Source organism: Musca vetustissima, unplaced genomic scaffold (assembly GCF_032173495.1).
Source record: "Musca vetustissima isolate MV318-11 ecotype Yass unplaced genomic scaffold, APGP_CSIRO_Mvet_v1 utg29121, whole genome shotgun sequence".
In the NCBI taxonomy this organism is placed as follows: Eukaryota; Metazoa; Arthropoda; class Insecta; order Diptera; family Muscidae; genus Musca; species Musca vetustissima.
Window position 1 is genome coordinate 6,570 of NW_026882880.1, and position 16,866 is coordinate 23,435.

The 16,866-nt window shown below is 31.9% G+C and overlaps 3 protein-coding genes and 2 non-coding genes across 5 annotated transcripts; 1 reads left to right on the forward strand and 4 right to left on the reverse strand.

Moving 5' to 3' along the window:
- Positions 1–458: 458 nt before the first annotated feature.
- On the reverse strand, positions 459–5,417 carry LOC133329569 (small ribosomal subunit protein eS7-like). Its single transcript, XM_061538042.1, has 4 exons — positions 5,305–5,417; positions 4,778–4,942; positions 4,370–4,702; positions 459–579 (listed from the first exon to the last, which is right to left on the reverse strand). The coding sequence occupies exons 2-4, from the start codon at positions 4,940–4,942 to the stop codon at positions 496–498; spliced, it is 582 nt and encodes a 193-aa protein (XP_061394026.1). The 5' UTR covers positions 5,305–5,417; the 3' UTR covers positions 459–495.
- LOC133329578 (small nucleolar RNA psi18S-1377) lies at positions 1,063–1,201 on the reverse strand. The gene has a single exon (XR_009754315.1). It is a non-coding gene; the product is annotated as a small nucleolar RNA psi18S-1377 (small nucleolar RNA).
- On the reverse strand, positions 1,482–1,609 carry LOC133329577 (small nucleolar RNA psi18S-1377). Its single transcript, XR_009754314.1, has one exon. It is a non-coding gene; the product is annotated as a small nucleolar RNA psi18S-1377 (small nucleolar RNA).
- A 6,725-nt stretch (positions 5,418–12,142) lies between the features above and the next one.
- LOC133329572 (sarcotoxin-1C-like) lies at positions 12,143–12,447 on the forward strand. Its single transcript, XM_061538046.1, has 2 exons — positions 12,143–12,252; positions 12,326–12,447. Exons 1-2 carry the CDS (start codon positions 12,154–12,156, stop codon positions 12,419–12,421), a joined length of 195 nt encoding a protein of 64 aa, XP_061394030.1. The 5' UTR covers positions 12,143–12,153; the 3' UTR covers positions 12,422–12,447.
- Positions 12,448–14,486: 2,039 nt separating this feature from the next.
- Positions 14,487–14,811, reverse strand: LOC133329573 (sarcotoxin-1B). Its single transcript, XM_061538047.1, has 2 exons — positions 14,688–14,811; positions 14,487–14,620 (listed from the first exon to the last, which is right to left on the reverse strand). Exons 1-2 carry the CDS (start codon positions 14,784–14,786, stop codon positions 14,528–14,530), a joined length of 192 nt encoding a protein of 63 aa, XP_061394031.1. The 5' UTR covers positions 14,787–14,811; the 3' UTR covers positions 14,487–14,527.
- Positions 14,812–16,866: the final 2,055 nt, after the last annotated feature.

Genomic DNA, 16,866 nt, shown 5'->3' on the forward strand with positions numbered 1-16,866 from the left:
TTCATCTTTCTAAGTTTCCATTAGTGACCCACATTTCAGAATTCCAGCTCTTCCCGTTTGCCTAATACAAAGGGTGCCATATTTAGTACTAAATTTCGAATTTCCAAAAACCCCAGCCTTATCTCACGCCTACACACCAATAACAAGCCACACTCAAAATTTCAAGCTTCTAGCTTCAGTCTTTTCGTCTGGGCGACGATCTGTCAGTCTCTCACTTATCGCTAAGCTCTTCTATATATTTTTTAGTAAATTTCCAATAAAACCAATTTGATTTTTTTGTTTTACAATTGTTTTTGTAAAAATGTTTTTTCTTTATTTTTTTGTAATATTTTGTGGTCTCTTTCAGTTTGTGAAAAAGCTTCTGAATTTCAGAATTCTTCACAAAACATTAGCTTCCTTCTGTAGTCTAGCCCCATTTTCTTTGTTGGTTTCAAGTGACACACGTGTAACAACAGGTATTTTTGTTTGGACTATAAAAAATAATTTATTGACAATTTACATGGTCAAATAGTTGTCGGGGAATTCGAAGGTGACATCACGGCCGGTAAGTTTCTTGTAGACCGAGGTGAAGGTGTCAACCTGGAAGAAAAAAAGAGTAGGAACAAAATTAGTAACGAATTCAAATGAAACTGATATAAATAAATTCTAATTTTAAAAATTTATTATCTATTCTATCTATCTATTCTAATAATTAAAAATAAGTACAATTGTAAATTTCTAAAATTAAAATCAATATTGCGGATTTGACAATAAAAATATTAGGAAATTTTAAAAATTCGTTTAATCTGCCGTTTTGTAGGAAGTCCCATAGAGCTTCAAATAGATCACCATGCGGGAGGCAAATAAACGGTATTAGAAATACAATAAAAACAAAAATAGTTCGTTGATTTGTAAAATTTAAAAATTAAAATTTTCTTTGTTGCAAATCAAAGAAAATATTAGCTGATTTAAAAATTTCATTTAATCTGCCGTTTTGTAGGAAGTCTCATAACGCCGAAAACATTACGTATGAGAGGCAAATAGACGGCCTGCTTGGATTTGGATACCGAAAATGTCTTAAGCTATTGTAGACAACAAATGGAATATGTTGATACTTTTATAATTCGTATAAACAATAACGAGTTGTTGTCCCAAAATTAATTTGCGTTCTTTTTGACAATTATTGATTTGATGAAGCAATCAATAAATAACACAAGAACGCTATAAACTTGAAGGAATAAGAAACCAAAATTTGAATTTTTTTATACAAATACCTTTCGATTTTTGTAATAGTTATTTTAATCACAAAATTTTTGTAAAAAAGAAAGATATTTGTTCGTTGTTAATGTGTGTCCTTTTTGACGATCACTGTGACTGGTGGTCATAATTCAGCAATTAACACAAGGACGAAAAGTTTTGAAATTGTTTCTTATTCCTTTTTCGTTGTTGTTGCTGTTTTACCATTATTAATTAGAGAGGAGGAAAATGTCACCAATGTATGGAGATGTTTAAAGGCCTTTGTATTGGACCATTTCAAACAATAACGAGTCATTGGTTAAATTTACTATTTGTCCTTTTTGACAATCACTGATCTTGGTTTAATAACAATCAGCAAATAACACAAGGACATTGGGATTTTCTTAAAATAAAAATAGCTTATTTATAAGTTAATTACTAAATTAAATTGCATGGATTGAACTTAAAGATGGTATTGAAGGATATTGTTGGAGGAGTATTTTTGTAAATAATATGAACAATTTGACTGTGTCTATTCTAAATTGGGATAGGACATATTTCGATTTTTGTTATTATAAAAACTAACATTAAATCTTAACCGCAGTGTTTGATGTGATGCATGAATCATTTTGATAATTTTGCTGCATATAGTACGGCTAGGGTATTGAAGTATGTACATATTTTTGAGAAGTATCTTCCTATAAATTTATATTTTGCAATGAGATTTTCATACTTTCGGAAGTAAGAACCAAGTAAAAACTTCGTTATGTTGCGTTGGGTCGAATTGCTTTTACCATCAACCAAGAGGTGGACATAAAACTAAATCGAATGAGAGTTTCTTATGATTTCTTTTTCGTGGTATATTGCAGCGTGAATAAATCTAAATACCAAACTACTAAAGACTCTCATTGTTGAAAAAATGGGTTAGGACCTTTAACATACCGAACATCTACGTAGAAAAAAAAAACTTAAATTGAAAAATTTTTACGAAGATTTTTTTAACCAAAGTTGCGAAATGTCAAATTGATGTCTAAAATGCCGAAATTTTCGGTACCGGTAAATGGAACGATATTCATAACATTTGTTAGTAAGATTTGACTGTCACTAATAATCCGAAATATCAAATTAGAACCAATTCGTTTAAAAATCGTGGGCAATATTCACAACATACCGAACACTTGAGTGTACCGTTATATGAAGACTGTCCGACAACTTGGACCAAAATTTATAATTTTTGGTAAAGAGATTTTCTACCTAATTATAACCCAAAATGCCAAATTATAAACAAGAATTCGGCTGAAAATTCCAAATTTCACAAAAATGGAACAAAGTATCAGTTGGTGTTGCCAACAGATGTATACCCACCCCAGCCTTATGGTTTGTGGAGGTCAATGGAAATACATTCTGCTTTTATTATTCGCTTTATATAAGGTTAATGAATTTTTTATCAAATAGTTGACCATCTGTGGAGAGGTAGCAGAAGAGCTTTTTGCTATATAGACATATATGTTTGACCGTTTGTGGGGGAGGTACCAGAAGAAGTGAATAGATGTGTCCCATCTTCGAAGTTAATCTTGATTTGGTAAAAACGATACCATTTGCAAATTTTGAATCAAATCAGTCATTCCATTCGTTTGGTATCAAATTAAGAAATGAATTTGGTATCAAAATTTAAAAATGTTGACATTCCATTTGCTTGATATTCGATTAAGATTTTTTAAGAATTTTACCCTTTGTAGGTGAGGTACCAGAAGAATTGGGCCGATGGATTCCATCTTCGGATTCGATTTAGGTTTGGTGAAAGTATTACAATATCTTTTGATATTGAATAAACAATTTTTCAAAGTTTTGACAGTGTGCGGAGGAGGTACTAGAACAAATAAACCCATGGGCCGCATCTTCAGACTTCTAAATAATTTAAAAATATTATGTTCGGCAAAAAATATTTACCCTCTGTGGGAGAGGTACAAGAAGGAGTGGACCGATAAATCCCATATTTCAACATATACAGCAGTAGTGGTTGAAATATTATGTTGTGCAAAGGTTTCTTCAAATCGGATAGACCATTCCCTTGATATTTATTTTCAGCAAAATTTTGGCTATTTTGTGGGAATGGTACCACAGGTGGTATGAACCGCTATCCTCCATTTTCGAACTTGATCTATGTTCGGAATAAATATTACGATGTGTAAATTTTGAATGCAATCGGTTCCCTTCGAGAATAATCGTGTGCCAGAGGACGGACATTTTTAAATAGAATCAAATTGTCTGTAACAGATTTGGTCCGAATTAACATGGGGTCTAAAACTAATCTTTCGATGAGGCACATTTTTGCCGTATCAAACCTCATTAACCATTAGGCTGAAGGTATAAAAACCGAATATTGGGGTATTACGTTGTATGGTGGCTATACTCTATCTTCAATATTTCAAGATATATCGTGATTTCAAAAAATTATTGGTTCGCTTCAGTATTTTTTGAAAATAATTAGTGCAGTATTTTTTGAAAATAATTAATATTTTCGACCAGTATTTTTTTAAATTAATCAATAATTTCTTCCATTACAGGTAACCTTCATATTATCTCGTTATCATTTCGCATAAAAAGGTATGTAAATCAAAGTAAATATTTGAATATTACAACACCCTTTTATCATTTCGGCTTAATCACAAAGTCTTAAACGGATGGAGATCGAACCACCGGAACATTTTATTCCATATGTCATAAGGAAATTGTATTTTTAAACATTACTAATTATTGATGTTGTTATCAATTAATAATATATGCCAAAGACATAAATTACGGACTACTACTGGAGTTTATCAAGACCTCTTACACAGAACTGGAACGTTTAGGGTTAATGATGAATTCCAAAACGTTCCATATTTTTTCCGATGTTGGAAAATATTTGCTTTTAAACATTACTCATTGTTATTGTTGTTGCTAATGAATAATATAGAGGTCAAAGACATCAGCTCTGAATTCATAAACACTACAATGAAAAAATATTTAAATTTTCATCACATCAATACACAATTTTGAAACTACATACAACATTTTCTACACATCTCTCATCAATACCACCATCTTCAATATCCTCCACTTCACTAATAATTCACTTCATCTAATTCATTAATTTTCCATTGCTACTTACTTTGTGTTCAATGGTGGTTTGTTGATTCTTGTCCAAATGCACCTTAATCAATTGAGAGCCATCCAACTTGACGCGGATACGCTTGCCAACGATTTCAGCGGGGAAGACCAAATCTTCCAAGATGGCATCGTAGACAGCGGTCAAAGTGCGGGAACGTGGACGCTTTTGCTTCAATGGATTTCTAGCCTTACGGGTGGGCTTGGGCAAAATTTTACGTTCGCCAACGACAACGACGTGCTTGCCAGAGAATTTCTTCTCCAATTCACGTACCAAAAGAATTTGGATCTTTTGGAAAACTTTTTGTTGGGGAATGGGAACATAGATGATGACAGCCTATAAACAAAAAACAACAACAATGGTAATTGTAAATTAATCAAAGGACGAGGAAAATATATGATGACCACTTACCTTCTTGTTGCCGAATTCAATTTCACGGGCACGTGTGATGTGCAAGTCCCTCAAGTAGGGCTTGAGTTCACTGTTGGCCTCGAGCTCAACGAGAGCTTGGGCAATGGATTTCTCAAAATCATCGGGCTCAGCGCCACCGGGCTTGATAATCTTGGAGCCAATCATCTGTGGGGGAACAATGAAAACAAACAATCGATTAGTATTTTTTATAGACACAACTTTTATATTAACAATTTAAAGAACTTTTCACTTCACAACACAATGTCCCTTCATATTTTTCTCTACAGCCTCTATACGGCTTTTTCAAGTTCATTTCATTTTTGTTTCTTTCATTCTTGGTTTGACTGACACTACACTTTCAAATCTTACAGCATCTCTGCAATTTCACAAAGCATTTTCTTCATTTATTCACATATTCATAGATTGTTCATTTAGTTTTCAATTTTCATACACATTTTCACAATTCATTTACAAATTTCATGAATATTTTCGTATTTATTTGTGAGACAATCAAAAAATACACCAACCTTAGTCAATTATTTTGACAGAAAAGGAAGTAAAAGAGAACCACTGAACAGTAATTTCCTTTAAATTACTCGTTGCTAGTGTCAAACAACGACCTGAAGTTGGTTGCAGTTGTCAACAGGGGTGTATTTTACTCGTTAGTTTCCTAGTGTATTGTGTGAAAAATACAGAGCATACTTTTAGGCGTCAGGAGTATTTTGTGTGTGGATTTAATGAAACAAACATAAAATAATTAAATTATTTTATTTAATTATAAAAGAATATGGTATTATAGATTCGAATATTACACATGTTACTCGAAAGCAGAGATATCTTATCGGCAAAGGAAACATTTTCATTATCAAATATGTAGTAGAACATGGCATAATTAAACAAGGTAGTTTCATGAAGACACATAAAACGGCATATACATTAAAACTTAATGAAGATGTATTTGGCATATAAGCAAAGGAATTGACAATTTATACCCACTGGGTTAACGAAATCCGGTTAAATGTAAACGTACTATAATTCAAATTTTATCAACCTTTACTTTTGCAAATTTTTGCTTTTAAATTTTAACATGTGTTCAGTGGTAAAAATGACCAAATTCTTAATATAGTTGATTATATTAAAGTTCCTGCCTCTATAATCTATAAATATAAGTTGTAATAGTACGTTTACATTGTTCCAGATTTAGTTAACGGAGTTTCGTAATGTTCTTTTAATAATAAATATTTAGTTTGATTGTCATATGAATTTATTACAGTTTGCAAGTTTTTTCCCAAAATCTAGTAAGGAATAACATAAAATGTTTGTTTGATTCTAACAAAGTAGTTACTTCCAAACCGACACGATAAAAGTCTTTTTTATTTTAATTCAATTTTAATTTAATTTGACACAATACATACACAAAATATGTATTTTGATTTGATAGAACAAGCCACCTTGAGAAAAAATTGTAATCAGATGGTACCATGGCGGAAATATTGTCTTTTCCAAACAATCCAAATATTGCAGAAACATTTCTATTGTTATACTTTTCCTTTTTCAATTTCAATTTGCAAACAAATATTTTTGGTGCAAATTTAAAATGAAAGCTGATTGACATTTAGATCTCAATTAAATAGTAAACATTTAGTGTCCATTTCTGAATTTCATTCGACTAAAAAGAATGCCTCGTCTTAAGTTTAGTTTATGTTGTACCAACATATACATTTTGGCATACGTTGGATTTGTCCCCATTACATTTTATCTTATATACTACATTGCACTTGTCTTCCTTTTCGATTTTGTCTTGCTGAACAGGCTATTGACGGTATTCTTAGATTTTAAGGCTAATTGATAATAATTGTATTACGTAATCCCTCAGACCGTCCAGGTATATAAGTCAATGTTTTGTATGAATTTTCCTCTTCTTTCTTATTTTCCTTCTTGTGCTTGGATGTTGTTAGTAGTTCGACAATAGTTCTCTGTGGGAAATCATTTTTCCTCAGTATATTGCGTATCCTTACTTTGTTCTTTTGGTGGAATTGTTCGTCGCTTATATTAAGTACTATGTTGATGAAATTTGAGGCCGTATTTATTTTTATTCTTTTCAGAGGCTTAGAGTAAAAGTTAATTAATCGTCACGATGCGGTGTGCTTTTGGTACCAATCTATTGTTAGTATTTGGCCTTGTCGGATTATTATGGCGTCAAGATAAGGTAATTTTTGATTTTATTCCAATTTGTGGGTATTTTTTTTTACTTTACTTTTTTCTATATAATTTTGCATTGCTTGTTTTTTAATAATAATTAATGGTCTGTTCCGTTCTGCAAGAATCTACTACTTTTTACTACTATAACAGATTTTCCTATATGATATCGAATAGTAAAAAATAGAAGGTGCTTACAGTGCGGGAACAGACCAAAAATAATCTCAAATCAATACACATACTTCAATTCCCGTTACCGTACTGCAAGAATCTACTAGATTTAGACTTCGTGAAATATGTGAGCGAATGGATAAAGTTTACCCCCACCTACAAAGTTAAGGTTAATTATATTTGATTTTTACCATGGTCCAAATATCAGGTCATCCAGACCTGTTGTGACGAAAATGTCTTTTAGAATATTTCGTTTATTTTATATATATATTTCCCACGCGAACGACCATTTACTTATTTTTCACACTATGTATTTGATATAATTGCCATGCATTTTTACACATTTGTTTTTGGATTATTTTTTATTAGAAATCAAATATTGTGACAAAAAATTTAGATAGCAGCTGGCCTTACTGGATGATCGATTATGTAGACCTTGATTTTTACAAAGAAAATCAGAAAACCTGTCCATCAATTCCTTTTCCCTTAAAAAACTATTTTTCACCCAAATCATTCAAAGGAATTAATTATAAAATTGGTTTTACAAAGAAAAAAAATAATGTTCTGTTTTTAAAACCTGAAAGTAAAAATGCATGGTACAATTATAAAAGGTAACAGCAAATCCCAGCTGATTTGATTCCAACGTTATACTAGTGTCAATATGAATTTGACAAATAAACGCATACAATTTAAAATTGTTCTTTATTAAATGTGCTCCTGTGTTCAATTTACTCAATCTGCCTGCTGGGAAAGTTTGAGGAAGCAAATCTTTCTTCAAGGAATAACTCGCTATTCCCAGCATTTTCATATGTGTTACACATATATATGGCAATGGCTCAATTATAGGAAAGATGTGGAATAGATAGAAATATAAATTTGATAGATTTTCATTCATGTTTTTCAATTTTTATTTTGAGGATTCGAAAATATTTCATTTTCAAAAAAATAATAATTTGATGATAATTTGTTTGTTTATTTACATTTTTCTGTCAAATGCGTTGACACTAGTAGAACTTACAAAAACAAATTTTCATGTGGTTGTTGTATCGTTTTTTGTACAACAACACTTGCTGTTATCTTCTATTATTATACCATGGTAAAAATGGTAAGTCCGCTTTTCCACAGGCAAATATTTATTTGGCAAATACTGAGTTTGTAGGCGAGAGGGGTGCGAGGAAGAAAAACAAAAATTTGCCTGTTCAGAATTTGCCGTACACGCAAATTCTGCTTTGCTCTGTTCGTCGAAAACAATTTTGTTGACATTTCCTTTTGAACTTATTCGCTTTACTGACACACAGCCGGCTTTTGTTTACAAACCTGTTGCTTTAATTTGTGCAAGTGAAATTTAATTTTAAATTTTTGCAATTTATATAATAAAATATATAAAAAATTAATAAAATATTAAAAAAATCTTTAAAATGCAAACACTTTTGACGTTTTTTTTCTTTCTTTTCTATTTTGATTTGCAAATTTGGCAAAGAAAATCTGCCTGTGGAAAAGCGGACTAACCAGGAATTTAAAAAAAAAAAAAACTGGGAGCAATTTTGAAATTTTCCTTTAAGGGAACTCCACCCATTCTCGATTTTAATTTTTCAAGATTTTCAATGGGCTGGTAAATCAATACCAATGCTTGTTAAGGTTTGTAATTTTGCACATATATATTTGAAGATTTAAAAGAGAAGAAAAATAATTTACAAAAAAATTTTGTTATTGTTTTGTTAAAAAATAAGGAAGATCTTCACCGATTGGCTTTATCCTAGTTCATAAGAGAGCTATACACTCCCAGAGAAACGTTGCAAAATTTGGAACCGATTGGATTATTAGTTTTTGAGTTATCGTGCCCGCCATTCGCAAAAAAATGTTTAGAGAAAAACGCGTTTAAAGTTTGAGAAGCCCTTCAGCCGTCACTTGATGCTGACACAATAAATCGGCTATATCTTCAAGAGTTCTTGAGATTTTCACTTGAAATTTTGTAGAGACATTCTTTAATCAGTGTAGATTCGAATTATATCAACAAAAATTTTGACCGCGAGAATGGGGGGGGGGGTCCGCTTAAAAAATCAATACAATTAAAACGGCACTGGAACAGAATTGATACTAATTGATTTATCAAATGTATTTCATATTAATTCTATTTTTTATTTTTTCCCCTAAAAATGTATTTAGTTTGTGGCAATCCTAACTAAATTATATTAATTATTTTCTATTCATTTTTGAAAATAAAATTGCACGTAAACACAATTATTTGTAAATCATTTCAATTTTTATGTCTTATATACGCTACACGTCATACGTCACCATTTAGACAGTCAACAAAATGTATACGCTACTAAATACAACCCTGTTGCTCAACGGACGAGTTGCCTACTCAGTACGAGAGTTGTATTCATTGAAAATTCTGCCAATCAGAAACAAATTTAAATGGACGCAATTTCACAAAATCATTTCGTTGAAAATCGGCTAAAAGTTTATTAAATTCCATTAAAGTTATTAAAAATAGTATTAGTGATAAAAACGGACAAATGTGTGCATGTGTAACAGTGATTTCGGTATGTGTGTAAATGTGGACATTTTGAGAAACTTTTTTTGCGAATATAAAAGTGAAAAGATAACCTTAAATACTAAAACTTCTGACTAAATTGTTCATAAAAGTTGTCTTGGCGCGGAGGCACTATAATTATGGTAACCATTTAGGATATCACGAAGTAAGGTATGTATTATTTTACAATTTCATAAAATTACTAAATACGATTTCAATTCGGAAAAAAATAATTGTTATTCATATTTTACAAATTTTCTACAATTGAAATTTTTTTAATTTATTGATATTTTGCAAATATTTTTGACAAGTGGCTCTGGGATTCCTCTGTAGAACGGAGTTTTACGTCTTTTTTGAATTTGTACATGAAATCAATACTTCCTAGGTATGTGGAACCCCGTACCTCAGGGAAATACCCCATTTTTTATTAAATACCTTCAAGACTACCACTCAGAAACGTTTAACAATTTTTTATTACAACCAGTCATTTGATGCTGATTACAATGTAATTTTTATATTTTTTTGGTTCAGATTGTATTGTTCTATACATGAGAGTAATTCTTAAAACCCCAAAACGGAAGGCTGGCTATTGTTCATGTAGCCCATTTTTCCTCCTGTTCATAGAAGACAGCCTTAAATGCGAGCCTGCTCCTTAGAAAAAAAATTAGATTCTCATAGTCCAATATTACGCCCGTCCATTGGAGAAAGTCTTATATCTATATAGATTAAATTTCAAATTGTAATAAAATTCTGTCCGAATTTGAAAATAACGCTGTAACTTTAAGGGATATTTTAAGCCTCAGTTTGTTAAGCCAAAAATGTGCCTCATCAAAATATTGGTGTTGGATCTCACGTTTCATTGAACCAAATCCTTTTCAGACAATTTACGAATGTCCGTCTGTCTGGCCGGCTGGAGCGCACGTTTGAATATCATCCAATTTTAGTTGTTCGAAGATGGGGAATATCGGTCCCCTCTTTCTGGTACCTCACCCACAAAATGGTCACAATTTCGCTGAAAATTAATATTAACTTTGTACAATCTATTTTCATTACCATAGGCTTGGAACCCGTTGGTTCACTCTTAGTACCTCCCACAAAAAGTGTGTAAATATTTTTACCAAGCCTAGATCAAATCCGAAGATGGGACCCATCGGTCCATTTTTTCTTTTTGCCCAACCTGAATTTAACCCCAACCTGAATTTATCGTTTGTCATTTCTATTTTGTTGTCAGTGACCGTATATTATAATTTTTTTATTAATTATTTATTAAAATTACCTCTTAACACTCAAAAATACTAAAGCATTGCGAAAAAATAAACTATAACACCTAAAATAACGATATTTTTTTAATTCGTCAGAGTTGTACATGTTTTGGCCCAGCTTAAATCGAGTTATCCATTTTATCAATAAATTTTACAGGAAAATATTATAAATTTCTGGGAAAAATTACAACTACATTTTCAATTGGTCCTAAAGCGTTAAAAAAATATCATGTTGACCATTTTTTAAATTCAAATAAAGAAATTATTACATATTTCCACATAATCAGTTTCAGTTGCAAATGTTTTGACCACCACTGTATATAAGTAAATAAGAGTCAACACAGACTAACACTTATTTACTTGCTATAACTCACATTGTTGAAATTTATTTTCAAAAACTGTATCAAAACTCATTAAGGACTTACTTCTTACCTTATTATTCCGGCTGTTTTATGTTCCATTACGATTTTTTGTTCAAATAATATGAAATTAAGATTTTGGAATGAAAAATAGATTTTATTGGTCTATGTACGGAATAAGACTTGACCCAATTGACTGTCATTTGTCATATATTAGGTTGAAATCTATATAAGTACTTAAAATTACGGTAATAATTCAATTGCATGATTTTATGAACTTCTTTTTTAAAGATGGTTCAATTTTTTGAAATATTGTAAAAGAAAAATCCAAATGTTTTTTTTTTTTCAATATATATTGATAGTTTAAATCCTAATTGAATATCACAATCGTTTAGCTAAACAAAAATTAGCTTGAACTGAAATACTCTCTCTTTGACAAGGGAATTCCCATTTCTTTTTTCATTTACAAGAAATTATCTACACAAAATTATCATGGTCAAGGCTAAGCATTTGTTGCTTAAATGAAAAACAGGCTGTATACACATTCAAAATAAAAAAAAAAAAAACTAAACAAAAAATCTTGGTGAGTAAAATACGTATTCCCCAGCAGTTGTGATAATGTGATTCCCCGCAACACTTGGTGTGTTCCTTATTCAACAAAAACACATCTGAAAACCATGATGTGTCATTTGTCGTACATGCAACCAAAAAAAATATTCACTATAAAAGCTTAGGTTGCGGCGAAGAAAGTCATCAGTTTCTTATTGAACTTAAAGCAGATTAAAGCTTAAGAACAAAAACATTTTACACAACACAAACACGCTCTTTTAATAAAAACAAATCAAAATGAACTTTACTAAATTATTTGTCTTTGTTGACTTTGTTTTGGCTGTCTTTGTTGGTCAGAGTGAAGCAGGATGGTTGAAAAAGATTGGCAAGAAAATTGTAAGTATAATTTTTCTTAAATTTAAAAATATATTTTATTAATTGTTTATATATATATATATATTTATTATAGGAACGTGTTGGACAACATACCCGTGATGCTACCATTCAAACTATTGGCATTGCCCAGCAGGCAGCAAATGTAGCTGCAACATTAAAGGGCAAATGAAACATTTTCTAGTTATATAAGAAACATGCTAGTATAAGTAGATTTAAATGCATTTTTAAGTAATTTATTTAAATAAAAAGTTTATTTATATAAAAATTGAGATATGCCGTGTTATGGTTTTGTTAAATATAGTTAACACATACCAAACTAGATTTATAGGACACTTTTGAACTGCACATAATTGCATAATTATCGTCCTATTTAAGGGGTTTATTTTATTGTTCTCTAAGGAGCAGTGGATATGGATGCATAGTGTATTACATTTAGGAAACCCTAGACGTGTTAATGCAGAAAATAGTCATATAAAAGTGTCCACTTTTTGGGGGTATTTTAAGGGTTTTGAACCGTTTACCGACCGATTGAGATACCATTGTCCATCCTAAATAAAATAAAACGTGGACCATGCATATTGGTCCACGTTTTGGGGCAGCTCACATATATCGGCACTCCACAGTATATTAGTTTTTTCATTCCGTTTGAAACTACTCGAAATAGTCACATAACAATGCACATATATTGTTGAGGACTATAAGAAGGGTGGCATTTTTCAAATATGTTTATGAAAGAATAGAAGAAGCGTGGACTTTTTAAATGACGGACTATAAAAAAAATAATTTTTAAAGGCCTATATAATAACTTTTTGAAAGATTAGAAAAAGCAATGATTTTTAAATAGTTCTTTTGAAGGACTAGGCGAAGCGTATATAATATTCGTTTCAGAATATTTGGAGTCGATTTACAAATGTCTGTCCGTTGTCCGTCGGTCTGGCTGGCTGGTTCGCATGATAACTCTCGAAGGGAATAATCGATTTCATGCAAACTTTGCACATCTTAATATTTCTTCCAAACTCAGTTTAATATCATGCGGACGGACTATCCGATTTTAACGAAACTGTACAACCTATTATTTTTACCAAGCCTAGATCAAGTAGGTAGAGGGGACCCATTGGTCCACTCCTTCTAGTATCTCCCCAAAAAAGTCAACATTTTCAATATTTGTAAGTCCAATATCAGGCGAATGGAATGTCTGATTTGAACCAAACCTTGCACAACCTATTATATTTAGCAAGAATAGATCAAGATTGAAAATGGGACCCATTGATCCTCTCCTTCTGGTACCTTTCCCACAAATGGTCAAAATTGTCAATATTTATAAATGCAATATCAGGCGAATGGAATGTCAGCTTTGAACCAAACCTTGCACAACCTATTATCTTTACCAACCCTAGATCAAGTCCGAAGATGGGAACTATTAGTCCACTCCTTTTTGTACCTCCCCCACAAATGGTCAAAATTTCCAATATTGGTAAATTCAATATCAGGCGAGTAGAATGTCCGATATGAACCAAACTTTGCACAAGCCATTTTCTTTACGAAGTCTGGATTAAGTCCAAAGATAGGACCCATTGGTCCACTCCCTCTGGTAAATTTCACACGAATGTTTAAAATTTTCAATATTTATCAATGCAAAATCAGGCGAATTGAATGTCATATTTCAACCAACCTTATATATATTCCGAAGATGGAACCTAGTAATCCACTCCTTCCGTTACCGCCATCACAAATGGTCAATATTATATAAAAATTTTTTAAACATTAAATCCGAAACTTCTTTGATAAAAATATATTTCTTCTATAAAGCTGATAATAAAATCTGTGTGTAATTCCCAAGACCTCCACAAACCATACGCTGGAGGTATATATCTGTCGGCAACACCGACTGACACTTTTTTACTTGTTATCAATATTATTATGTTTGTTCATGACATGTTGCACCCGCGGTTATATCGTTAACAAATATTTAAAACATAATTATTAAAAATTCAATTGTGTTCTAAGCTGTTTTAGTTTTACCGATTGAATATTATTTAATATTTTGAGTTATTTGTAGTTCGAATCCCCATCAGATGTACATTCAAATTTCAAATTCTATATCAATCCGTTTAATAAATTAAACATAACATTTTTGTTTATAATCTTTTCCCATTCCTAATTTTTATTAAAATAAATAACTTTTTTACTAAATTTAATGAGAAAATAAATAATTTATTGTATTCAAGTCTTTTTTTAGTTCTAATTCATATTATAAAAATAAATGTTAAACTTATTAGCCTTTTAATGTTGCGGCAACATTGGCTGCCTGTTGGGCCACACCAATAGTTTGAATTGTAGCATCACGGGTATGTTGACCAACACGTTCCTGAGAAAAAACAACAACAAAATGAAATAAAAAAGGAAATATTCATACACAAAATAATATTACTTACAATTTTCTTGCCAACTTTCTTCAGCCAACCAGCCTCACTTTGTCCGATGAAAACGGCTAAAACCAAGGCAACAAAAACGAACAATTTATTGAAATTCATTTTGATTTCTTTTTAATAATTCGATGTTCGATATTGTGGGAGAGCAAAGCTTTGTTTCAATACGGTTTGTCTACAAACTGATGAAGGTTTTGCTATTGAGTTCAGCTTTTATAGTCATCTGTTTTGTAAAATGTGCGGTTTTTAGTTCGGGGTATATATGAAGCTTAAGTGGGGATTTACTTTTAGCGATATTGAAGAGCAGATGGTCGCAAATATGACCAACACAATGTTTTGCCGCAAAAATTACTTTCTTCTATTCTTGTTCTAACTTGTGGTTATTTGTGTTTATTCAGCTTGCTTTTGTTGCCAATTGTTGGTAGATGAATATGCTGGAAAAAGTAACGTACGTTTTAAATTTTAAATGAGGATAACAACAAATTAAATCTTATTGCATAACGCGGAAAATACATTCTTGTGAATATTTAACAATATTTAATATTTACCCAAGAGGATCTAACAAAAATGTATTTATTGTGGGCCATCTCATTCTCCATTACAAACACATAGTGGGTAATGAGTATGAACAATTTCGGCGGTTTGAAAACTATTTTTTGGAAGATTTAAAAACCGACAAAAAATTGTCCATATTTGTTTTTTTGTACTTTTTATTGTGATCAATCAATTTTTTGTAGCGCATGTATTTGGTTTGGAATTGATATTCCTTTCGCTTAATGGATCAATTCAGATATCCAAAATATTGGATTTACAAATGTTCAAAATATTTATACTTATAGATCTTCGAACATGAATTAATTTTTGACGAACTATTACAGTGTGCAGTGTTTAAATGAAATCGCTTACTCTCTTCGAGCGTTATCGTGTGTACCAGACAGACGGACGGACATATGTAATTTGACTCTGTCTGAAAAAGATTTGGTCATAAACTATGTGCATAAACATTCAAGGAGTCGGACGGGGCCGACCATACGGTACCCCACACAAATACCACGGAATTTTAACTTTCTGCGGATGTTTCGAGCCTGTTTTGAGCCTGGGCAATATTTCAAGATATTTGCACCCTCTTGCCCGATTAGAGGTCAACAGCACCTTTTCTTTAGTACAACCTTTCTTTTTTCAGTACAACCCTTCCCTTAAGATTCGGTTATTAATTGTGGTCTATAGATCGACTCAAACACAAAAAATAAGTCTTTGGTCAGTTTCATCCCAAAATCACCGAAAATTATAGGCGTTGTTCTTGACCATAACTGCAAGTTCATTAAAATATACAAAGCAATCAGCGCAATATTTCCACCCTCTAGTGTGGTAACGGGTTACTAAATATTAGGTTGGGGAAAAAGAAATCTATTAGGTCGGCCGTCGAAAATATCGATAACATCGGAGAAATGATCGCAGTTTACCGGCATGTTAGCAGTCGTAACATCTCGCCCAGGAGCTATAAATCGACCATAAAACAGTTTTAAACCATTTACACAAAGCTGGATTCAGAAAGAAGTTCGATGTTTGGGTGCCACACCAATTAAAAGAAAAAAGGATGGATTGTATTTGCATCTGGAAGCTTGGCCAAACGGAATCAGATAGACCCATTTCTTACACACATCTACAGTGACTCGCCAGAAACTTTGGTAGTTTGGTTGGGAAGTTTTAATGCATCAGCCATACAGTCCGGACTTGGCATCAAGCGATTTTCATATTTTTCTTGCATTGCAAAATTTCTTTAATGATAAAGAATTAGTATCTAAGTAGAATTGTAATAATCGACTACTAGAATTTTTTGCAAATAGAGAGCAGGACTTTTATGAGAGAGACATTATGAAGTTACCTTTAAAATGGCAACAAAACAAATCCGCCGCTAAATCCACAGCCACTCTGTTCACTACATGGACGGCTGAAATGATGCTCCCTCTGAACATCATGGTCGATGGTGCAATAATTCCGACCACTAACTACCCAAAAATTTTTGGAGTAACGTTCGATAGCTTATTTAAGTCGTCCGCACAAGCCACCGCTATTTGCGATAAGATGAGAAGTAGGAACAAGGTCCTCAAGTCGCTTGCCGGCAGCTCTTGGGGGCTGATAAAGAGACCTTGTTGACCTCTTACAAAGCTATGCGGCGCCTGTG

Bases quoted from the DNA above. Each gene is read 5' to 3' on its own strand.
- LOC133329569 (XM_061538042.1), bottom strand. From the start codon at position 4,942: ATGATTGGCTCCAAGATTATCAAGCCCGGTGGCGCTGAGCCCGATGAT. The intron at 4,703-4,777 runs GTAAGTGGTCAT...TTTTGTTTATAG, and splicing joins TTGAATTCGGCAACAAGAAG to GCTGTCATCATCTATGTTCC. The intron at 580-4,369 runs GTAAGTAGCAAT...TTTTTCTTCCAG, and splicing joins AAACCACCATTGAACACAAA to GTTGACACCTTCACCTCGGT.
- LOC133329572 (XM_061538046.1), top strand. From the start codon at position 12,154: ATGAACTTTACTAAATTATTTGTCTTTGTTGACTTTGTTTTGGCTGTC. The intron at 12,253-12,325 runs GTAAGTATAATT...TATTTATTATAG, and splicing joins AAAAGATTGGCAAGAAAATT to GAACGTGTTGGACAACATAC.
- LOC133329573 (XM_061538047.1), bottom strand. From the start codon at position 14,786: ATGAATTTCAATAAATTGTTCGTTTTTGTTGCCTTGGTTTTAGCCGTT. The intron at 14,621-14,687 runs GTAAGTAATATT...GTTTTTTCTCAG, and splicing joins AGAAAGTTGGCAAGAAAATT to GAACGTGTTGGTCAACATAC.